A 24,819-nucleotide genomic window follows, 5' to 3' on the forward strand; every position below is an offset into this window, starting at 1 on the left:
TGAGAACCGTGGAGCTTTCGTAAACCTTCTGGTTCTCTATAGCGTAGCCCTGTATCTTCCTCTTTCTTTTGTCCAGGGGTGCCTCGTTAGTGCTTTTTCCTCTGTATTTTAACACCTTTTCCTGGTCACTTTGTGAGGTTTATGCCACATATGGATTCTAAATTATTTGGTGCTTCAATCATGTCATTTATCAGCATCAAACAAGAACACATATGGAAGAACATCCCAGTTGTCATTCTTCCTGATTGATTTTGAGAGTATCTGGCTGTAGAAACTGTAATGTAGACAAAATGCTTGCCAGCCCTTGATCTGTAACCCCTTTACTTGGCATTTGAATATATAAATATATACATTGAATATGTAACTATAAATGCAATATGAAACAAAAAGATATTGAGGAAAGTTGCCTAAATATAAAATATTTTAATATGTCAATGAGCCCATTTGGTCCAACTCTGTCATTTTGTAGATGAGGAAACTGAAGTCCATAAAGCTGAAGTGACCTGCCCATGGCTACACAGCAAATTCACAGGGGCCGTGGCTCACCACATGTGACCTTGAACCTGTGGGTGCCTAGAAAACATAAATGATCTGATGTGAATCACCGGTGCGACAGTGATCAAGCCCAGGCTCCTTGCCATTGAGTCAATTCTGACTCATAGTGATCCTATTCGACAGAGTGGAACTGCCCCATAGGGTTTCTAAGGAGCACCTGGTGGATTTGAACTGCTGACCTTTTGGTTAGCAGCTGTAGCTTTTAACCACTGCAACGCTTGTGATAGTAATAGTGAAAGTCTTTATAATGAAGGGAAATATTAACAATGCATAAAATCAAGTTTGTCATAACTGTAAAACTGTTCTTAATTTCTTATAATATTACCACGATCTTTTCTGGGAAGAAGCCTTAGTTATCAGTTAAGAATAGATAAATCTCGACTGCATTATTGACCCAGACGTGTGCTCTCTTGCAGGATAACGGCAAATGGATTAATGGTATGGATGAACAAATTATGTCTTGGGCAACTTCTAGACCTGAGGTCAGTAAAGATGAAGATAATTACACGGTGGTGGCCCTCAGTATATCTTTTGCTTCTGAGTGTCCGTGTGTGTGTGCTGGCACACACTGGTACTCGGTGCTTGCTCATTTGATGAGTGGACGAATCTAATGGAGAGATGATTGGTTTTCCAGGACTGGCACCTGGGAGGTAAATGTGATGTCTACCTGTGGGGTGCTGGCAGGCACGGACAGCTGGCAGAAGCTGGAAGAAACGTAATGGTACCTGCAGCAGCTCCCTCGTTCTCACAGGCTCAGCAGGTAACTGAGTAAAGAATGGGAGGAGAAACTTGGAAACTGAAAATTCAAGTTCCCTCACTGTCAGTAACTTACTGTGAGATAAAGCTTGTCCATTTCATAGTCTGTTGTGAGGAATCACTAAAAAGAAAAAAAAAGAAGACTCATGGTGTATAGCTTCCAGATACAAGTGTTAGAAAGTTTTTATAGGACTTAAGAAGTTTCATCGACAAGTTTCTAAATTGATCTTGCTTCCTGGTGTGTTAGACCTGCCCAGTGCATATTCAAAGAAGTTAAGATACTCCTTTAGCACTTCTCTCTTTGGAGCCATAAACTTTGTAGAATCTGTAGCCAAATCTCGCTGACACCAACCCCCTCCCCAACACATACACACTTATATTAATCATGGTACTATATTTCCAACCCCTCTTGAGGCCTCCTTTCTCTTATCTTTCTTCTAAACCTCATTAAGCACCAGAACACGCTATTCTTCCCTGAGGACATCCCCTCCAGGTGCCGCTTCTTACTGACTTCTAGCCCAGTCTTTACTGTTTCCTCATCACCTTTCCTCTTTTTTCTTTCATCTATTTTGTTGCTTATGTTACTGTTTAAACTCTGCACAATTGACTGAAATCCCTGTATTTAGTATGGTTCTAACTAGCTTAAAGAATCAGGTGAGCCTTACACATCTCTTGGTTAAGTAAGCAGTTTTATAATAATCAAGGCCTTGTCAGAACCCCACAGGTGTATCAGCCCTTCTCATTTAGTGAAAGGATAAAAGAATTGATAAAGGTAATCTTAACATATCTAGAGTCATTTTAAATGCTTGGGAGTTAAAGCTATATAATAAAGGATAATATGTCATATGTAATTGTGTGTTTTTATACTAGGTCATATGTGGTCAGAATTGTACCTTTGTCATCCAGGCCAATGGTACAGTGTTGGCTTGTGGGGAAGGAAGTTATGGCCGATTAGGACAAGGAAATTCAGATGACCTTCATGTGCTGACAGTTATTTCAGCCTTACAAGGTAACATTGTCCTCAGTTACAAGCTCATCAGAAACTGTGGCCTAACCATAGGAGTGTTTGCTTATGTGGGAACTGATCTCAGACCGTTGCTAGATGAAGTCGTGCAGGCTTTTCACTTGTATTTGGGTTTTCTGTTAGGCGTGATGTAGTTTAGACATGTGTAGAGCCTTAATTTCTGTATTTTTAGGTATGTTCTTCTGAAAGGTATTTATCATAGCAATGCTAGATTCGGCAATATAAATAACTATTTTTGAGGCTCACTGAAGATTGTAAACAAATTCCTTAAATTGCAGTACTGGCACTGGGTTTTGTTAATTAGCTATTAATAGCAGGAGCAATCATGCACATATTTCATTAAAATTAAAATAGCCATGTAGAAATACGCAAATATGGCAGACACTTCCCAGGGCATCTCAGTTAGAGTTCTAGGTGACCGAGAGAAAGAAGATCCATAGAGAAAGCACTGCCAGAGCCTCAGGTTGTTCTTTATGTGGATTCTTACTGACTCTGGAAGTCTACAAAAGGAGCGGAGAGGGTTTTTAAAGTTAAGGATCCAAGTAACAGTGAATTCAGAGCAAATTCTCTTCGTTGAGATCTAGGCGTGAAGAGCACAGTAGTGAGGACAGGTGCATGGTTGGCTTGCTGTCTGGTCCCACTACACCCAGGTTCTTATACAAGCTACTAAACCCTTTAGCGACTCAGTCCATAATTGTAAAAGTGAGGATGATAGCAGTGTCTGCCTCATGGGCTCTGTGTACAAATAGAAAATGAGATGATCCGTGTAAAGCATTCATAGGAGTGCCTAGAACATAGTGCTGCAATGATGGGCGCAAGCATAACAAGGATCGTGAGGGTGGTGCAGGACCAGGCAGTGTTTCATTCTGTTGTACATCAGGTCACTATGAATCGAAACCAACTCAATGGCACCTAACAACAACAGAACGTGTTCCCTGATGACTGTAACTTCTGCTGTCATCCTCCTCCTCTTCCTTGTCATCATCACTATTTTACGTGACTTCTAATTTGCTACGTTATGGCTACAAATTTGACTTCAAATAAGGACAGTTTTGTTTTTGCAGTACCATTTTCGTGTCTGGATTCTGAGGGCGTGTTAATGCAGCCCTAAATGAAGAGGGGAGCTTTAATATCCTGTAACTCCTCTAGGGTTTCTGTTCTGTTCCAGGCTTTGTGGTGACCCAGCTGGTGACTTCCTGTGGTTCTGATGGGCACTCGATGGCCCTGACTGAGAGTGGGGAGGTCTTCAGCTGGGGAGACGGTGACTATGGCAAACTCGGCCACGGGAACAGTGACAGGCAGCGGCGACCCAGGCAGATCGAGGCCTTACAAGGCGAAGAAGTGGTGCAGGTCGGGCAGGACATGGGTGTTTGCCTTTGAACATGAATACTCTAGTTGTTGAACAGGGTTCTTGAATTTAGGAGTTGGGAAATAATAGTTAAAATATACTACACAACCATTAAGAAAGATCTACTGTTTTTTTTTGTTCAGGTTCCTACTTGAGCTGATTGGAAGTTTGGGTGGGCTTTGGTGTTAGAATAGACTTTTTTTCCTGAACCAGCTGGTTGGTCCAGGCTGGGGTGCTGCAGGCCCTGGAAAAAAACAGTATGGGGATTAGCTCCTACCCCACAGTTCTTGATACATGGATAAATGGAAGGCTTTGCTTTCAGTCCATCATTATTATATACAAAGGTTGAGCTCGTGTGCATTTTCTGGAAAATTAGTGATCTAAAATAGCATTGTAAAACTGCACAGCACCTTAGCACTTATAAAGAATTTCCCCATCCATTATATCATGTAGTCAGGTCATCTATACACAGCTGAAGAGTTCAACACTTCTTCAAGGTGTGCTGTTTAGCTGGGCCTTCCTAAGAGAGGACCACTTGGGCACTGAGTTGTGATCAGTGAAGTTTAAGTTTATTTGTATATTAACAACCAAAAGTGACTGATGTCTTTCTTTCTTAGTGTTCCCCTTCTTAAAAAAAAAAAAAAAAAAAAATCTCCCTTGTTTTGTCTGTAGATGTCTTGTGGCTTCAAGCACTCAGCAGTGGTAACTTCAGATGGCAAACTGTTCACCTTTGGGAATGGTGACTACGGTCGTCTGGGTCTTGGAAACACTTCTAACAAAAAACTTCCAGAGAGGGTGACTGCGTTGGAGGGATACCAGATTGGACAGGCACGGAATTAGTCAATAATATGCCCTATCAGATCTTTGTTTCTTGTTTCTTCTGTGTGTGCTTAGACACTCCTTTCAGGAAGACTGGGATCACGAACTGTCCTTAACACCATATACATTTTATGTGACCTAACTGATAAAATTTTCAAGATTTTTTCCCAGTATAAAAATTTATATTCTAAGTCAACTGTCGTATAAACAAGGAAATAAGAAAAAACCTTAATTCAAAATGTGAATATTTTAAAAACTCCCTCCATGAAGTGCCAATATATCTTGATATATTTAATTAAAAAGAAAAAAAACAACAACATTGCTGTTGAGTCAATTCCGACTCATAGCGACCCTATCGGACAGAGAAGAACTGCCCCATAGGGTTTCCAAGGAACCGCCAGCCTTTTGGTTAACAGCCGAGCCCTTAACCACTTAGAATCACCACTTGTCTGTAACTTCATATACATTTTATGTAACCTAATTGATACAATTTTCAAGATTTTTTCTCATTATGAAAATTTATATTTTAAGTAGCTGTCATATAAACAAGCAAACAAGAAAAATAAACTTAATTCAGAATGTGAATATTTTTAAAACTGTCTCCATGAAGTGCCAGTACATCATGATATTTAAAAAAAGAGACAACCCCATTGCCATCGGGTCGATTCTAATTCATTGAAACCCTATAGGACAGTAGAACTGCCTCATAAGTTTTGCAAAGCTGTAAATCTTTATAGAAGCAGACTGGCAAATCTTTCTACCATGGGCTAGCTGGTGGATTCAGACTGCTGACCTTTTGCTTAGCAGCTGAGCACTTAACCACCGTACCACCACGGCTCTTCACCTTGATATAAAAGCTTTAAACAATACAGATTTTGTCACTCCTCTCTGGTAGCCTTGAGTTGAGTGGCTGAATTGCAGCATCCGTGGTAGCATTGCTTGTCCCAGTCCTGCACACACTGAGAGTATCTCTTAGCAAGGATATGTTTTGTCTTTTTCTGTATGGTTCCTTAGACTGTTTGCTGGTGTGAATGTGTATTTTTGAGTTATATGTATTTTTTTTCCCCCCTATCTTTTGTGCCTTCCAATTCTGAGTTAACCACAGGTATCTGAAGGATTTTACTTTGAAGAAAGCAATTATCTTTTCATTTGTAGAAGTTAGGAATTATTTCTTGTTGACACATTTGCCTATCAATGTGTAGGTGGCTCTGAAGCCAATAAAAATCTTTGAAAATACGGCCAAATTTTTCACTGAAGTAGAGAAAAACAGCCCCAGGAACAGGGGGATGTGTTTTAGGCCTTGTGATTTGCCTCACTGAAATCCCATTGTCCCTCCAGGTGGCCTGTGGGTTAAACCACACTTTGGCGGTGTCATCAGATGGCTCCATGGTATGGGCTTTTGGGGATGGGGACTATGGAAAACTGGGCTTAGGAAATTCCACCGCAAAATCTTCACCTCAGGTCAGTATTCTCTTTATGTCTTCAGACAACATAAATCACTTTCATCTGTGTTCATACCTCTTTTTGGAAGTAGTTTACCTTAAACATTTCTGGTAATTCATAATGAAGTTTACAAGCTTCTGTTGCGTGTTCTTGAATTACTCGTTCCTAAAATCAACATGCTAGATCTTGATTTTAAATGAGCCATTAACGGCCAAACCAGATATAAAAATGAAGTAAAGATAAGCTGCTTTCTTTGTGGCCAGGCTGAGCACTGGGGGCTACCTCCCGCATGGAGAAGTAGTCGTTAGGAGCATCTCCAGAGTGTCTTCTGGAGGGAGCCCTGAGCAGCCCTGTGTAAACCTCTGCTTTCAGCTGCCATTTCAGCTTCTTAGTACACTGAATTATACAGGTATGCTTTTCTTTAAAAAAAAAAGACAATGTAAAGGAAATTTGAGTGCATAAAACCAATTAAAAAGCTATTATTCACATTATAGAAGGTTTCTTGGCTCAGCAAAAGGCTTCCTATGCAGTCCTTTTATGTTTTCCTAACATTCACCATGCAATGTGATTTACAAATATTCAATTTCTATTCAACGTCAGGTTCACCATCATACGTAGTCTGTGACATCCTGTAGGTTAAACTGGTGAATATTCAGCTACGGGTACAGAGAGCCGGGCCAGCCCTCTCTGGGGAACATATAAAGCAGTTAGTGTCACCTCTGAAAAGTGAAAGTGTCAAACTAACAGGGAGCAGCCCATGGCTTTCCATGGTCCTGAGTGTTCTTCAAAAGGCCTGGGGATTATCTGTGGTCTCTGGTGCCCCGAGGAATGCCTTCACTTCACACGCCTTCTGGGAAGTTTAGTCAGACTACCCAATCCCCACATGCCCCTCCCCAGATTCAGGTAGTTTGCAGAGCAGTAGGGGAAAACATTGAGGAATATAGATTTGGTGGGAAAACAGGTAGGTAACTATTAGTATTTTTATTACAAAGTCGTCTTTGAGTTTATACGTGCCAGTTTAGCTTAGGTAGGCAAATTCAGGAGTTTTGTTTTTCCTTCCTTTTTTTAAATATGTGTCATACACTTTTATTTTGCAGAAAGTTGATGTCCTTTGTGGAATTGGAATAAAAAAGGTTGCTTGTGGAACTCAGTTTTCTGTTGCATTGACCAAGGATGGTCATGTATATACCTTTGGTCAAGGTAAGGCATTTTCCAACTTACCTTGCTTGTTTTGTACATACATGTATGATAGAAACATTTGCCTCCCAGTTTTATAGAAAGTGCTCTAAATTAGTCATCATATTTTGTGCTGAATGGTGAGTGGCCACTATGACCCACATTCACTAACTACTTCTCCTCCTTCATGGACTTTGTTATAAGGACACACTTGCTCCTCCCTCATTCATGGCCCCTCATGCCAGAGCCTTCACTCTTGCCAGAAGAGTGCCTTCCAAGGACCCTCCCCTCCTTTTTCCTGCTGCTGCTTCCACAGATACTGCCTACTGCTGTATCTGTGGACACCACTGGAGCACCTCTATGTCCTGCCTCACTCGCCGGCCCTTCCACGATTTGGGGGCGCAGGTCTTAGAAATTGGAGGAATTTATGGGCATTGAGGTTCAAATCTTGAATCAGTTCATAACCCAGTCATCCACGGGGGAACTCCCTGGCAGTGTATTCTCCCCCTTAAGTGGAACTTCTTATCAAGTCATAGTGACTGACAGACGTGTGAGACGGGTGTAAGGAAGAGGAAAAAGTAAACCATAACTGAAGTTTCCAGTCTTGGGAGAACATTGATGTCACTGACTGAGTACGGGGAGCTGGTCTGAGGGGAAGAGATAAGGACTTTAGTTTTAGTCATGTTGCATTGAGGGCATCTGCTCTAGGTATGTGTATGGCCATGTCCAGCAGGCTGTTGGGAATTTGGATCTGGAATTCCAGAGAGATTGGCTATAGAGATGGAGGTTTAGGGCATCAACTGCATAATGGTAGAAATTAAAACTGTATTGGTAGGATCTGAGAAACCCAGGGAGAGAGTGTAGAAGAAGCTAGAACTCTGGGGAATGTGAGCCAAGGGCAGCTGAGCACAGGAAGAGGACTGGGGAGAGATGGCTTTGAAAGGGGTGGTGAGAGAGGTAGCCAGTGAGCCAGCATAGTGCAGTGTCTCTGGGGCTGGTATTCAGGGTGAGGTAAGTTGAAGGATGTCTCTTTTTAGGATGCAAGAAATATGAGAGCCTTGGTGATCTATGTGCCAGTCTTTTCAAATAGGAAGGCATTGGAGGAGCCTGTTGGTTTGAAATAAGCTACTGATTTTAGATTTAATTTTGTTTTTATGAGTGAAGAGGCTGTAAAACTTCACAGAAAAGGTTTTGAACTTTTTAGTCACTCAAAATCCATGATACTCTACCAGAACTATAGCAGCTTTTGGCCCAATGAGTTATATATATGTTACTGCCCTTCCACCATAAAAAGTTAAATGTCCATTAGGAGACATGAAAGGACTGTGGTGTGCCGTCCGTAATGTTTCCTATTGCTGTTTTGTCAGATCGCTTGATAGGCCTACCAGAGGGGCGTGCCCGCAATCACAATCGACCACAGCAGATCCCTGTCCTGGCTGGAGTGGTCATCGAAGACGTGGCTGTTGGTGCCGAGCACACACTTGCTTTGGCATCAACTGGAGATGTGTATGCCTGGGGGAGCAATTCAGAGGGGCAGGTAAACATGGATCCCACATGCTTGCTGCTCTCTCATATTCCAGAAAGCTGACAACTTTCCTCATTTGGGAAAGGGATAAGCTAGGGAATTCATAGAATCTACCACAGTGCCCTACAGCAGGATGATTGAGAGGGTTAACTGAGTATCTGTGTGTGTCTACTGCATCAGTAAGTACCAGACACATAGTAAGCAGCACTGTATAAATATTTGCTGCTATCATCATTGTCATCATTATTACTACAGCATTATTTTTCTACTCCAGCGAGCAAGAATAATTATTAGGTTTCTGACTTGAGCAACTGGGTGATTGATAGTGTAGTTTACAGTGATGGGGGTAGACTGGGAGAGTAACTAGATGGGGTTTTATTTAATTAATTATTTTTTGGTGAAGGGTGGCTTAAAATCAGGGGTTTTGATTTTGGCAAATTGTATTTGAGGGGCCATTTGGAAACATAGGTGGAGCTGTCAAGAGGTTGGTTTTAATGAGCCTCAAGGTCAGGAGTAAGCTTAGTGCGGGGAGAGAGATCCATGTGGAGTCCTCACCAAACAAAAAAAATACATGGTGTTTAAAGCTGTGGACCAGATGAGGTCACCTAGACAGAGAGCATGCCTAGAGAAGAGGGTCCAGGACTTAGGCCTAGGGACACTCTAACCTGTAAAAGGTGGTCATCCGAGGAATGAAATGGCCACCAAGCATATGAAGAGATGCTCAACATCATTAGCCATTCCCAAACCAGAAACTCACTGTCCTCGGGTCAATTCCAACTCATAGCGACCCTATGGGACAGAGTAAAACTGCCCCATGGGGTTTCCAAGGCTGTAATCTTTACAGAAGCAGGCTGCCACATCTTTCTCCCTCAGAGCCACTGGTGGGTTCGAATCACCAACCCTTTGATTAGCAGCCAGATGTTTAACCACGGCACCAGTAAGGGCTCCCTCATTAGCCATTAGGGAGATGCAAATCAAAACCACAGTGAGATACCACATCACCGCAGTTAGAATGGCAGTGATCAAAAATGGAAAACAACAGTTGTTGGTGAGATTGTGGAGAAACTGGAACCCTCATCCATTGCTGTGGGAATGTCAAATGGTACAGCCGCCGTGGAAAACAGTTTGGTGGTTCCTCAAAAAGCTGAGCATAGAACCACCATATGACCTGGCCATCCCAGTCCTGGGTGTGTACTCAGAAGAAGTGAAACACAAGAATGCAAACAGAAACCTGTACACCAGTGTTCACTGCAGTGCTTTTCACGAGAGCCAAAAGGTGGAAACAACCAAAATGTCCATCAACGGATGAATTAGTGAACAAAATGTGGTATATACATACAATGAAATATTAGTTAGCCACAAACACACGTCCTAATGCTGCCACAACATGGATGAACCTTGAAAACATTAAGCTGAGCGAAATAAGTCAGTTGCAAAGAACAGATACTGTATGATTGCACTTATATGAAATAAGCAGATACATAGAAGTGGAAGATTATTAGTGCTTACCAGGGGTGGAAGGGAGAGTCTTTGCTTAGGGGGCGCTGAGTTTGCATCAGTGCTGGTGGAATGATTTGGAAAAGGAGAGTGAGAACAGCTGCACAGCTTGAAGGACGTGGTCAATGTCACTGAATTATATGTGTAGAAAGTTTTTAATTAGTGAGTGTTTTGTTGTGTGTATTTTCACCATACTTAAAAAAGAAATAAAAATGACATACTGTATCAGTGCTTCAGGGAGGTCAGTCCAGATGAAGTCAAGAAAGTGACGGTTGGAGGTGCAGTGTTAGGTCTCTGGTGATGCCAGTGATGTCAGCAGGGATGACAGCATGAAGTTAGGAGAATTTGGAGATGTGTGTGTTTAAAGATGTATTTGTTGACCATCACACGTTAATTTAATCCGTGTTAAAAATCAAGAAATCAGTGTGTTTTAAGTAAAAGCTCTACAGATCATTGTTACTTTTTAACTTTCTAAAAATGTATTCCTTCTCCAGAAGTGGAATCCAAGGATATATTCAGTCATTAAGACTCATTGGCTAGATTTGGCCTTGTGGCAGCTTGGTTTTTAGGAAACAGACAGCTGAGCTGTAGAGGCCATTCCAGTAGAGAAAATCAGACTTTATTTCATTATTTTGATGATGTTGCTTTGATAGAAGCATCATTAACGTATTTATATCTGCTGCCATCTAAGACAGATTTCATCATCTTGGCTTCTTCTCTTCCTCTTTCTGATTGAATCTCTGTGTATTTGTTTGTAATCAATTCGCAGCTTGGCCTGGGCCACACCAACCATGTCCGAGAACCAACCCTGGTGACAGTCCTGCAAGGGAAAAACGTCCGTCAGATCTCAGCTGGCCGCTGCCACAGTGCCGCCTGGACAGCACCGCCTGTCCCACCAAGAGCACCAGGTAAGGGATGCCGTACCTGTGCTCCCATAGCCTGGTTTCAGCAGTCCCCCAGCTGCACGATCTGCTTGCCAGCTTCAAACTGCAGCCAGGCATCGTTCTGGCACCATCACGCCTTCCCCCACACAACCAAAACATTCTCTGTGCAGCCAGCCCAGTAAACACTTCCCTGGCAGGCGATTCTCCCGCTGACTTCATCCCAAAGCAGTTCCCTCTGCCTGCCCTGCCTGAGAAGAAAACATATCACTTTAGCAAGCAAACATTTATAATTTTAGAGCAGCCATGAGTATTTTTTACATATAAAAGAAGTGATGAACAGTAGCTTTCTGAGGTCAACAGTTAGCCATAAAGAGTAAAAGCTCTGAGACTGTCAGATTCCACACCCCAGTAACCACACGAAAACATGGCCTTCCCTACACACTGACACGGAAATACAATTGCTGCCACCTTACTCTAGGGCGTAGCAGGGTCAGTGGGCCATTTCTAGATTTTTGTTATTTGTTTTCCTTTTAATTTATTATAAAATCCTTATAGATCTACAAAAAGATAAACAGAAAAATATAATGCATATCTGTGTACTTAATGCCAAGTGTGTTCCCTCCCTGCCTGGCTCCATCTTCCATTCCCGCAAAGGTAATCATTACCCTAAATGTGACATTTTTTATCCTTAGGCATGTCTTCGTATTTGTGCTAGTTCTCATCCAGGTCCTCAAGCCCTTTTCTTTCTACCACCCTCCAGTGTCTAAGGCCCTGGAATTTTCTGTGAAGCCACTCGTGCCTGACAGCTCAGTCTCCTCTTCCCTTTTTGCTAGCCTCTCTACTTCTTAGCCACAGGTCCTTGGGGAAGACTCCCCTCCCATAGAGATTTCTTTTTCCTCAGATACCCTAATGTGAAGCAGGACTGCTGAGTTGACTCCAAACAAGCTTGAGATGATTTCTAGTTTACCGAGTCTGGAATGGGCGGTGCTGCCTACACCTGACAGTTTCAAGTACTTCAGCTTCCACCACAGAACAGAGGCTCTACAGCCTGGTGGTTAAACTCTGAGCCACATTGCCCAGGTTGAATCCTGGCTCTCCCATTTGTGACCTTGAGACTCAGATTCCTTTTCTGTAAAATGAAGACAGTCAAAACACCTATTTTGACCAAGAGTTGTAGGAGTAAATTAACCAATGTGTGTAAAGCTCTTAGAATAGTGCCAAGTGCATATAAAGTGCTCGAGAAATGTTAGCTTTTATTAATAGTTACCTCTAGGAATTGAGTTATACCAATCTTTATTTACAGGAAACTCAGGGATCTTGTTTTTACTCCTTTGAGTATTTTTGTAAAAGGTAGCCGTGTATGCAGTTCTTGTAGTCTTTGCTTCTACAAGCTCTTATTCTTGCAATAAAAAGCCTTCACGAATCATGTACCCATACCTGTCCCTCTGCCACAGCCACTTTCTGTCACCCTAGTGCGTGTGGAGGTGACTCTGCTGAGCGGTCCACTTCCATTTTCTTGGCTACCTGGTCCACACCTGGTGTTATTGCAGTTATCAAAAATGAAAGGAAGAATTTTGCCCTTTTTTTTTTTTTTTTGGTGGGGGTTGGAGGAATTGTTCAAATCTCATACTGAAATGGGAAATTAAATTAAAGGGGAAAAGAGCAGGTCTCCATAATGGTACATCAAGGAGTTTTAAAAAACCAATGCAAATGCATCAAATAATGGTAGTAATAAGATGCGTTGATGTGACAGAGGAATAGATATGTGATAAAGGACAGGCAGCAAAGTGTTCATCGTTGCATCTAGGTGGTGGGAATGGTTGGTCATTGAACAGTTCTCTCAGTTTCTCTGTGTGTTTGAAATTTCTCAAAATACTATAAATGATAGCAATGCATTTTCCTTTACAAATGCCTGTTTGCTTTCTGGGCCAGGTGTGTCAGTGCCTTTGCAGCTGGGCCTGCCCGATGCAGTTCCCCCCCAGTATGGGGCCCTGAGGGAGGTGAGCATTCACACCGTGAGGGCCAGGCTCCGGCTGCTTTACCACTTCTCTGACCTCATGTACTCGTCCTGGAGGCTGCTGAACCTCAGCCCCAACAACCAGGTAACAGCCAGCAGTGCCCATCGAAGCACTTGTCAGGTCACAGGGCTCTCTCTCTGCCTTGGAAATTCTCCCGTGCCTAATACCTCCTTTACCCTCAGTACCCAGTACCCAAATGATTCTCTTCCATTTTATTGCTGGTTTAGGGTCAGTCCAGATATTGGTGATCGAACTTCTGGACACAAAGTGGTCTTCATGCACCTTCTCTGTCTTGGTTTGTCCAAAGTTCAAGGACGTATGAGTGACTAAGCATGTATTTTCTGCAAAGCCTAGTGCATGATTCTAAAAGTCCAGCCCACTCGCTTGTTAGCCCCACAGTCCAGGTTGTCACTATATAAATGAATCTGAGACATTTAGCAGTCTTGTTATAAATGAACATCCTGAGTCCTGTGGGGGAAAATTAAGCTGGCCGATTTGATTGTCTTTATGGAACAGTCTGATAATTCAGGAAGAAAGCAAGATGATAATTTTATTTGTTTAATGTGTAGGCATACCTGCCAAAACGTGTATCAGTTGTAAAACTGTTTGCCACAATTCCTTGGGGAACTAATCATGGGACATACGAGAGATCTGACAAACCCTGTTAGAAACAGATAACCAGCTCGGCACAGAATACCAGGTGGCCCTAGGCAGAGTGGTCATCAACTGTTTAATTAGTTGGAGAGATGTTTAGGATGTAAAGTTGGGGTAAGAGCAGCTGAAAATCGCATAAACAAGATGATGTCAACAAGGTAAAAAATGTATATACACAGAGAAGACAACGGGAAGGAAATAGATCAAAGGGCTAATAGGGCCATCTCTATGTACTAGGATTGTGAATGATTTTATCTGTTTGTGTGTGTCATTTTCCAAGTTATTTTTGTAATGATCGTATTATCTTTTATTTTTAATTTAAAATTATTTTAAATTTTAATATAATTTTAATATAAAATTTAATATAAATTTTAAATAATAAATAAAATTATATTATTTTTGTTTTATTTAAAAATTTTACTTAGTGTGAAATTTTAAATTGTCTTAATTTTCAGATTATGTTATTTTATTAAAATATATTAAATATGTATTTTTTCAAAGTGTTATTTTATTACTGTTAGTACTATCCAGGTTTTGAACTCTTTTAGAGTCTATTTAAAAAAGAATTTATATTCTGAAAGTGAGACGTGTCATTTCTTCTAAGCCTTAGATGGCATCATTTCTGACAACCTTACTTTCTGTTACAGAACAGTACATCTCATTATAATGCTGGAACGTGGGGCATTGTACAGGGCCAACTGCGGCCTTTGTTAGCCCCGAGAGTCTACACCCTCCCGATGGTGCGCTCCATAGGAAAAACCATGGTCCAGGGCAAAAACTATGGGCCTCAGATTACTGTAAAGAGGATATCAACCAGGTGAGCTGGAACTTTTTAGATGAACGTTATTACTAACTAATCTCTGAACACTTGGGCTCCTCCTTTCCAACGTGGAGTAGTGACAGGATTTACATCTGTATCCAGAGTGGTTACAGTGAGGCTAGCGCAGCATTTGGCTGTTGTGAACCTGGCCTGCTCATTCACTGATGGGGAGATGCCATCAAACGATCTTTGTGGTGATTTAGGGAAATTGATAAGAGTTGTATTTCATTCCCTTCTCCCTTTCTTTTAAAGAGGACGGAAGTGTAAGCCCATCTTTGTCCAAATAGCAAGGCAGGTCGTTAAGCTGAATGCATCAGACCTCCGTCTGCCCTCCCGAGCGTGGAAGGTCAAGCTGGTCGGAGAAGGGGCTGATGACGCTGGAGGTGTATTCGATGACACAATCACAGAGATGTGCCAGGTACTTCATGTAGCGTCACCTGCCGAGTTGTCTGCTCTGGTGGTGGCTGTTTTGCTGTTCCCAGTGATGACTTGTCCAGCTGTTTTTATAAATGTAACAAGGATGTGTTTGTGAGCCTCACAGAGTCCTGCCATTAGTGCACAGATAGGTGAATTATAAGAAGGGCTTGGGAGATGCTTGTGAGAGTAACTTACTGAGTAATGTCAGTGTGTGGCCATCGACCAGTGACTTATCATCTGTTGTGCTATGATCCTGGCAGAGGAAGCAACGATGACACACATCAACACGTATGTGACAGACAAACCCAGGCTCACCCGTGTGCTTGAGTTTATCCTGCTGTTGTTGGAACAGAGTAGAACTACCAGTCTCTAACCAAACCAAAGCAAACCCATTGCCATTGAGTCGATTCTGACTCACAGCAACCCTATAGGACAGAGTAGAACTGCCCCATAGAATTTCCAAGGAGCACCTGGTGGATTCACACTGCCAACTTTTTGGTTAGCAGCTGTAGCACTTAACCACTACCACTACGCCAACAGGGTTTCCAAAACCAAACCTATTGCTGTCAAGTTGATTCCAATTCATGATGACCCTGTAGGACAGAGTAGAACTGCCCCGTAGGGCTTCCAAGGAGTGCCTGGTGGATTCGAACTGCTGACCTTTTGGTTAGCAGCCATAGCTCTTAACCACTACACCACCAGCGTTTGTCTCTAGAGGGTGGGAAACACTACTCCTAAGGGCTCGGACCAGTTCAAATTTTAAGACCCATAGTGGCAACTTTGCTTCCAAAGCAACTCTAGTATCTGCCTAGTATCAGGATTTTTCTGATAAATTCTGTGACTGAAATAACCCTTAAACAACATTGGCTGTTACTTGTTGAGTCTGTTTGAAATATTACTCCGCCCTGCTCTTGGATTCCCCATCTCCTGCACTGGATTGACATTCTCATCTTGGCTCTTCATATTGCAGGCTATTTTCCATGTGGGAGATTTCCTAATTCTATTTTAAATTGAAACCACAAAAATAATTAAAGTACAGAAATAGCTAGCTATCATGTAGCATTATAAATTCCTCAAAATGTTCTCTTTTCAGTATGACCTTAATCAGATTGGTTTGTTTTCTTGATTCATTTGATGATCATTTGTTAAAACAATGTTTTTCTTTCTTCTACAGGAACTTGAAACTGGTATAGTTGACCTTCTTATACCCTCTCCCAATGCCACCGCAGAAGTGGGTTACAATAGGGACAGGTAAGGCAGTCAGCAAGTGTTATCAAATGCTACAATAACAATAGGGACAGGTAAGGCAGCAGGTGTTATTGAATGCTACAATAACAATAGGGACAGGTAAGGCAGTCAGCAAGTGTTACTGAATGCTACAGTAACAATAGGGACAGGTAAGGCAGTCACCAAGTGTTATTGAAAGCTACAATAACAATAGCAATAAAAAATACTTCCCGTTTATTGAGCACTGACTGTACACCAGGCACTGCTCTAAGTGTTTCACATGTATTATCCCACTGGATCCTCATTATAACTCCATGGGGTAGGCACTGTTGTCATCCCCTTTTTACAGATGAGGAAATCGAGGTACTTCCATTATGAAGTGGCATTTATCATGGCACCACCTCAGTAGTAATGAAGAGGAGCAGAGGAAACGCAGACGTGATCATGAAACCTGACTTTTTTTGTGTTTCTGAAGCCCTGCATGGCCTCTCCTCAAGGGATTTTCTGTATCAAAATTAAAAGTTATGCTATCAAGTCATAGCACTTAGTATTTGCAATTATATGTTATCCTTAAGATTTGTGAATTTTTTCATTTTGGATCCTGCTTCATGGACTCCTAAGTGATAAATGAAATGGTTTTAGGAAACGGAGTATTCTGAGCAGACAGCTCAGGGAGTAATAGACCATTTGCCTGCCCTTTGGTGTTTATCCTAAAAATAATCCAAAATATGGTCCCCATGCCACAGGCTGCATGTGGCAATTGAGCATTTGAAATGTGGCCAGTATGACTGAAGAGTAGAATTTTAAATTTTATTTAATTAATTTAAATTGAAATAGCCATACATGGCTGGTGGCTGCTGCAGTGGGCAGCACATGGCTGGTGGCTGCCGTATCGGGCAGCACATGGCTGGTGGCTGCCGTATCGGGCAGCACGTGCCTGGTGGCTGCCGTATCGGGCAGCACGTGCCTGGTGGCTGCTGTAGTGGGCAGCAGAGGTGTAGACTAATGCCATGACTTTCATGTAACTTGGCTTTAATAGAAACGAGGACATTTTTGTGTGAAACATTTCCTTTCACTCTGCAGGTTCCTTTTTAACCCCTCTGCCTGCCTAGATGAACACTTAATGCAGTTTAAGTTCTTGGGAATTTTAATGGGGGTTGCCATCCGCACAAAGAAGCCTCTGGACCTCCACCTGGCCCCTCTGGTCTGGAAGCAGCTGTGCTGCGTCCCACTCACCCTGGAGGACTTGGAGGAGGTGGATCTGCTCTACGTGCAGACCCTCAACAGCATTCTTCACATTGAAGACAGTGGCATTACCGAGGAGAGTTTCCATGAGGTAAGTCCTGGCCATTCTGTCTCTGCTGCTGCTGGCTTCCCTAGGCATTGACTAGAATTTTTCTGTGTGAAATTCAGACGTGGTCTTCTTGTTGTCTGGCTGACCCAGGCCATATCCATTGCTACCCTTAGCAGCTCAACCCCAGGGGTTAAAGTAGCTGCTAATGGATAAACTCAACTCCAGCCCCCAACTTCAGTCCTTTCCCCTTTAATCTATCCTCTGGCCGTTAGCGTGGAGAACCAAGGTGGACAGGGAGGCCTCGGGTGGCCAGAGTTCATCAAACCTGGTTTCGGGAAGAGAGATCTAGCCTCTTGTCTGACTACAGCCAGATGAGTCAGCATGTTCCCGCAAGCAGCCTGATCAGTCCTACTTGTTTTCTTGGCCTTCTTTTTACCCTTACCATCCTGACTTTTTTACCGTTTGCTGTATTTGTGTGTGACATACTTTTTGTTGTCATTTCTACCATGTAATATTCTTTTTTCTTCAATTCTTAGATGATTCCTCTTGATTCTTTTGTTGGCCAGAGCGCTGATGGCAAAATGGTTCCCATAATCCCTGGTGGAAACAGTATCCCACTCACATTTTCCAATAGAAAGGAGTATGTGGAGAGGGCCATTGAGTATCGGCTTCATGAGATGGACCGACAGGTGAGATGAAACATCTCAGGAAGGTGCATGTGAATGCTTGGGTTTGTGTCTGAACAAGAGCCAAGTAGGTACTACCAAATGTTGGCTTATGTATTTACTGTGTTGGCTCATTTGTGTCTATATTTCAGACCCTGTACAGAGAATTTCCAGGCCATATCTCTGGGTCTCCTATCTCCTTACTCAAGGCTTTAGTTCAGTTCTGAATTGGTCATTGGTTGGATCGAGGCCAAACTCTCACCCAGGCATTGAGACACCTACCCTCTCCCTCCTCCTCAGCCCCATTCATCCTCATGTCACCGCTTCCCACCCCAGCATTCCCACCCCAGCTGGGTCAGTCAGGGGCCCTGTAGACAAGTCCCCCAAATACAGGTCTTTATAATTCCAGCGAGTGTCCCTTTCTTTTCCCTGCCACAGTCCTTCAGGCCCCAGCTGAGAATGATTGCCTCTATAGACCAGCTGTCCCCTGGGTTCCTAACCTGTGGAGGTCTTTTTCTTTACTTTGACATTTCTCAAGATATCACATACTTCTGTGTTGAGGCCTAAGAATTAGGTCCCAGATTTTAGATCTTGTTTCCTCAATTAGATTGTAAGACATTGGATGAAGAATGTGTTTTCTGTTTCTTTTGAGTTATCCTTGTTCTGTGGCAACAAATAGTAAGCATTTAATAAATTATGGGAGTATGAATGAGTGATCACAAAAATGAATGTTGTGTCCAAAAATGGTTCCTTTGGTTATACAGTCATTAATAGTCATTTCAGTAAAGTAATACTTTACTTGCTGGTATGTTGGGGTCTTCTTGAGAGCCGGACCTGGGCTCTGAGGCTGTGGAAGTTTAGTCATTGGAAGGGTGCGTATTCTACAGTCTCGCCAGTCCCTGCACTCCTGGTTCCTTTTTTGACTCTGCTTTTAGACCAAATCCAGTCAGAAAATTACATTCCTTAGTCCCTGGTCACTGAGAGAAGGTCCTGTCAGTGACGCTGGATTTTGTTGGGGAGGGAAGGTGGGCTCCTAAGTTGGACTTGAACAGGGACCAGAAGAGGTACCGTTGTCCCACAAGCAGAAGCTCTAGCAGGGTTCAGAGGCAAGGAGAGCAGGCCTGGAGTCCTGAGGGGCAAGCAGAGGGTCCGGGGAGCAGACAAGCAGGCAGGAGGCACCCATGCATCTCACCCACGGTGGCGCCCAGTATGTGCACACATGTTGAATGAAAACCTCTCCTGGGAGCAGGTGGCTGCAGTCCGAGAGGGAATGTCCTGGATCGTCCCTGTGCCGCTGCTGTCCCTCCTCACGGCGAAGCAGCTGGAGCAGATGGTTTGCGGGATGCCCGAGATCTCGGTAGAAGTCCTGAAGAAAGTGGTGCGGTACCGGGAGGTGGATGAGCAGCACCAGCTGGTGCAGTGGTTCTGGCACACTCTGGAAGAGTTCTCCAACGAAGAGCGGGTGCTTTTCATGAGGTTTGTGTCTGGAAGGTCCCGACTACCAGCCAACACTGCGGACATTTCTCAGAGATTTCAAATCATGAAGGTTGATAGGGTGAGTGAGTTACTTTTTTCCTCCTTGGTAATGTCCACCCTTGTTGCTTGCATGTCAGGAAAACCAAGACTGTGGCCTTCAAGTAGGCATTCCAATTCAGGCTTAATGCTTAGAATTTCCAAATTTAGAAAAAAAATCAAGCAGTAAAACTTGTTCAGAAAACATACTTAATTTCAGTGAAAAAAAGTCCTAAATGGATGCAAACCACATACTATAACCAGCAACCTTCCCTAAATCTTCCAGCAGCTTCCTGTGTTAAGCTGAACTTGGGCAGAGGGATGACTGTGTGGTCCCTGCTGCTGCTCATTCTCTATGCCATTCTGCTGTTTAACTTGTGCCCAATGAGAGGCCCCGCTGCAGCCCCAGCCCAGCTGACGTTTTGACAGATGGCTTAGGGATAAAAGGGCCTAGAGGCCTAAATGCACACTCTGGCTGGAGTCATCTTTCTCAGACACCAATCTGACCAGTCGTTCGGATCTCTCAGGGGCCCCCTGCATTGATTCTAGGATAAATGCGATCCCCCTTAGCCAGGACTTAAACACCTCCATAGCGTGGCCTCCATTCCACTGTCAGATGTCACCTCTTGACACGTATTATGCTCTGGCCATAATGGGCTGCTTGCCTTGCTCCCCAGCAGACCATGATTTTTTGTTGTTTTTTTTTTTTTTTTACTTTGGTGTGCCTTTGTGTAGGCTGTTCCTTCTGCTTTGCTAAGCTGTCCTGCACGTCCCTTTCCATCTGTGCCTGGCAAGCCCTTATCCCTTAAACCCAACACCAGTGTCATCTCCCGGAAGCCTTCCTGGATGCTTTTCTGTGCTCCTGTCCCACTTCAGAAGGCAGACTTGGTCAGACCTCCTTCTCTCCGCCCTCTGAACCCCTTCTGCATTAAGTTAAAAGCTCTGGGTGCCTCCTGTCCCCACCCTCCTAAGCTGGACAGCCCTCCAGGCAGGGCCTGTGGTGTTTATTCAGGAAACAATGAGGGAAGTGGGGCCTGTCCCACAAAGCCCTTCCTGCCTGTTTCAGCAGTCCTCAGTGTCTGCCTTCCTGGTATTTTTCCAGCAACAACTCCTGGAGATGGCTGTCACCAAAGCCGTTCCTCCTGCTGCTGCCTCCTGAGGCTGTAGGCCTGCGCTCCAGGGCTAGGCTCACTGGAGAGGCCACACACAGCAAGGCCTACGAAAAGAGCTTTTCCACAGATTTTCTACATGACTTGCCAGAAACCATAAGTTGTAAATCTGTTTTGTTGCTTCAGAGAGAGGTGGGGGAGGAAAAAATGGCTTACTTTTATTCTGCTCTGGAGAGAACCGCTGCCCTCTATCTGCCTTGGCTCCCCCCACCACCCAGAGTTAATCCATTACTAATCCCTGCCTGGGGGGTTTCAGCCTCAGAACGCTGACCAGCGTGGGCCTCTTCTTTGTGGCTCTTAGGCCACTTTGCCAGTATCCAAACTGAAGTAGTCAGAGCCACCTGTTGGTGGTTAGGCTGCAGGCCCTCCGTCTCACCTGGCCTGGGCTCCAAGGCAAGAAGGCCTGCTTTCCTGAGCAAGAAAGAGCAGGACAGGTTCTTCTTTAAGACTCATTTTTTTAATTTATAGAACAGCATCATTGTTAACATTACAGATAGTTGGGAAAATGGCCGCATTTGCAGGGAGGGCAGGGAACATATACAAGCGGTTTTTGCTTTTACGTGTCTCCTCCCAGCCTTTGCCGCAAGTGCACACGTTTTTGCAAGATGTAGTTGGAATTCTGCGTTCTGCTTTTCACCCAGTGGTCTATGCTGAGCAGTTTTCAGTTTTGCTGGGAGCTGTTAGAATTTTAAGGGTCTGCATCCCAGTCACTTAATTGGATGGACTGCCCCCTTCCTCGTCTGCACTGTGTGCTGGCAGCCAGGGAGGGCGAAGGACACAGTGTGGACCAGGAGGTCAGTGAGGAAGGCGGAGGCAGGTGGAGGCTTTCTCTGCCCTCACTGCTCCCCTTCCAGGTCACCTGCTCACAGGGGTCCCTGTAGTGGGCCCCAAGATTGAGTGCTCTCGGTGGAGGTGAATGAACTCTTGCAACACCCCACTTGTGCCAGGATGTACTAAGCGTGTCCCCTCAAGTAAGGGCTTACTCTCACCAAAAGCATGAAACCCTGTCTTCCACGGCCCAGCCTCTGCTCTCCACTCAAGTTGGCCACACAGTTGTGCCCACGGAGCCCCATCTTTCGTGGTGGGAGAGGGGCTTTCCTGCCTGGCCGCGGTGGTGGGCACAGCTGCCTGCAGTCACAGCCTCAGTCTCTCTCTCCACAGCCTTACGACAGCCTGCCTACCTCACAGACCTGCTTCTTCCAGCTGAGGCTGCCGCCCTACTCCAGCCAGCCAGTCATGGCCGAGCGCCTGCGCTACGCCATCAACAACTGCCGCTCCATCGACATGGACAACTACATGCTGTCGCGCAACGTGGACAACGCCGAGGGCTCTGACACTGACTACTGACCGCCGCGGGGGCCATTGCCCCTTTTCTCAATAGTGCTCACTTCCAATGTAATGTGGGTGTACTTTTATGGTAACTACATAGATGTTTTAGGAACATAAACTGACATTATAAACAGTGGCCACATTTAGTTACTCTAAATATAACAGAGAAATTAGATGTTTTTATTTTTCTGTGATTGTACCAAAAAAAGACAAAGTGCTCTCAGTCAGGTTTTCCCTCCATATTTTTGGTCACTTTTGATAAGTTTGCATGGAACCATTTTGGTGCATTTTTAGTTGAGAATGGTACATTTTTGTAAACCCATCCAGTGAACATGAAATTGTACATTGTGTATAATTGTTCATTAGAAAGGACAGTTTTACCTGAATATTCATATATTTATTTTGTTTTCATTTGAATTGCCTGTGCAGGGTTCCTTATGCAGAGAAATAAAGCAGATTCAGGAATCTGAGCCTGGGCTGCTTTTGTTACTTCCCAGGAAACTTCTGACAGGGTTGCCATTGGGCCAGACATCAGCCCAGCACAGGGCTTTGTCTGTCCTCTCTCTGAGGACAGACTTTCCACCCATTCAAGAACTTTCCTTCACCCTGAGGGTGCTGTCCATCACGTTTCTGAGGACCTTGCAGGTGTAGAAGCCTCTGGGGTGGGAAGCCCTTGTTTTCATTTGTTCTTCTGTCATCCTGGGTCTCTTCTCGCTTTGTTTCCTCACCCCAGGACCTTGCTTTGGCCCCTCTGCCCATACACCCTTCTCCTCAGACAGGCTCAGTGCAGGGCACTGTGTGCACAACTCAGAGGGCTCTGTGGCACCTGTGTCCCCCAGTGAGTGGTCTGCCTCCTTCCCTCCCAAAGGCCTGAGTGCAAAGCAAGCAGGAAGCATCTGCCTTTGGAGGTCCCTCTTGTTAATTAGAAGACCCAATTAACTGAAAGTTTGGTTTTTATTTCATTCAGGGAGAACTTAATCCTGGCAGACCTCGGGATCCACCAGTGAAGAGAATTAGCCAAAGCTAGTTTGGTATCAGGAGTCCCTGGCTGGTGCAAGCAGCTAACATGCTTGGCTGCTAACAGAAAGCTTGGAGGTTTAGGTCCACCAAGAGATGCCTCAGAAGAAAGGCCTGGTGATGTGCTTCTAAAAAATCAGCCATTGAAAACCCCATGGAGCACAGTTTACTCTGACACACATGGCGTCTCCGTGAGTCAGAGTTGACTTGGTGGCAACTAGTCTGTTTTTGTTTTAATTTGGTATTATCCCCACTTTACAGATGAGTAAACTGAGGCTCATTTAGTAAGTGGAGAGATTGAGATTATAATCCATCCAAGTCTGTCCAATTCCAATGACTAGGCTTTTATGTGCCCTGATGCCGCAGTGGTTGAAGTGCTCAGCTGCTAACCAGCAGGTTGGAGGTTTGAACCCACCAGCCATTCAGTGGGAGAAAGATGTGGCAGCCTACTTCCATAAAGATTTACAGTCTTGGAAAGTCTGTGGGCAGTTCTACTCTGTCCTATAGGGCTGCTGTAAGTCAGAACCAGCTCGATGGCAACGGGTGCTCATTCCACTTGGCCATGAGGCAGTTCTCTGTCCTCTGTGGGATGGCTTTGGCTATATGGGAAAATGGGTTAAGCCCCCTTTGCTATACCTACACCGTACCTGTTACCATTGAGTCCGACCCTATAGGCCAGAGTAGGGCTGCTGTCCCATAGGGTTTCCAAGGAGCAGCTGGTGGATTCGAACCGCTGACCTTTCCATGAGCAGCTGAGTGCTTTAACCACTGCACCACCGGAGCTCCTACATACATACGTATATATACATACATACATACATGTATATACATACATATACATATACACATATATAAACCAGAAAAAAAAAAAACTAAACCCATTGCTGTGGAGTCAATTCCTACTCATAGTGACGCTATAGGACAGAGTAAGTGCCCCATAGAGTTTCCAAGGAATGCCTGGTGGATTTGAACTGCTGACCTTTTGGTTAGCAAGCACAGCTCTTAACCACTACGCCACCAGGGTTTCCATATATATATATATACACACACACACACTGTATATAGAGAGAGATTTAATTTTAGCAAAGGGCTCACTGGATTGTGGAGGCTAGCAAGTCCAAATTTCATAGGGCAGGCCAGCAAGTGAAGTTGACAGTCTTGAGGCAGAATTTCTTCTCCAGGAAGCCTCAGTTTTTGCTTTTATGTCTTTCAACTGATTGGGATAAGTCCCACTCATATTATCAAGGTAATCTCCTTAAAGTCAGCTGATTGTAGGTGTTCACTGCATTTACAGAATACCTTTATGGCCACACCCAGATTAGTATTTGATGAAATAACTGGGTACTGTAGCCTAGCCAAGTTGACACACAAAATTAACCATTCACAGGTCTTTGCACACGAAGTGCCAGGCAGAGAGCTTGCAGGCAGATGTTTCCCACAAGGAAAATATAAGGAGGGTGTTTTAAAAGAGAAACTGGAAGAAAAGCGTGGTTTTGCTGGCTAAGATAACATGACGAATGGACCCTTCCCAGTGAGAATACCTCATTCTATTTGGAATGATGATGTTGTAGTTCTATTGAAAAGAGGCTTCAATTGCATTTAGACCTCAGAGGGTGACACAGCTTCTGGGGAGCCTCTGGAGGTTCTGGGCAGAGGCGAGTCTTAACTAC

General features: G+C 44.0%; 1 protein-coding gene across 13 annotated transcripts in view; it reads left to right on the forward strand.

The window, feature by feature from the left end:
* Window positions 1-22,602, forward strand: part of HERC1 (HECT and RLD domain containing E3 ubiquitin protein ligase family member 1) — a 197,025-nt gene extending 174,423 nt beyond the window's left edge. For 10 of the 13 annotated variants that reach the window (XM_064267422.1, XM_064267429.1, XM_064267425.1 and 7 more), the window contains 17 exons: window positions 972-1,037; window positions 1,190-1,315; window positions 2,182-2,320; window positions 3,504-3,685; window positions 4,356-4,511; window positions 5,841-5,963; window positions 7,043-7,145; window positions 8,489-8,658; window positions 10,913-11,051; window positions 12,960-13,129; window positions 14,347-14,516; window positions 14,772-14,937; window positions 16,111-16,187; window positions 17,247-17,499; window positions 17,994-18,146; window positions 19,372-19,677; window positions 21,965-22,602. In XM_064267422.1, the coding sequence (XP_064123492.1) occupies window positions 972-1,037; window positions 1,190-1,315; window positions 2,182-2,320; window positions 3,504-3,685; window positions 4,356-4,511; window positions 5,841-5,963; window positions 7,043-7,145; window positions 8,489-8,658; window positions 10,913-11,051; window positions 12,960-13,129; window positions 14,347-14,516; window positions 14,772-14,937; window positions 16,111-16,187; window positions 17,247-17,499; window positions 17,994-18,146; window positions 19,372-19,677; window positions 21,965-22,150 (2,685 nt within the window). In that variant the 3' untranslated portion in view covers window positions 22,151-22,602. Of the gene's footprint in view, window positions 1-971; window positions 1,038-1,189; window positions 1,316-2,181; window positions 2,321-3,503; window positions 3,686-4,355; window positions 4,512-5,840; window positions 5,964-7,042; window positions 7,146-8,488; window positions 8,659-10,912; window positions 11,052-12,959; window positions 13,130-14,346; window positions 14,517-14,771; window positions 14,938-16,110; window positions 16,188-17,246; window positions 17,500-17,993; window positions 18,147-19,371; window positions 19,678-21,964 lie in introns of those variants that run through there. The other 3 variants (XM_064267431.1, XR_010317426.1, XR_010317425.1) reach the window with 3 other exon arrangements.
* The last annotated feature ends 2,217 nt before the right edge of the window (window positions 22,603-24,819 follow it).

This window comes from Loxodonta africana, chromosome 13, assembly GCF_030014295.1.
Source record: "Loxodonta africana isolate mLoxAfr1 chromosome 13, mLoxAfr1.hap2, whole genome shotgun sequence".
Lineage (NCBI taxonomy): Eukaryota > Metazoa > Chordata > Mammalia > Proboscidea > Elephantidae > Loxodonta > Loxodonta africana.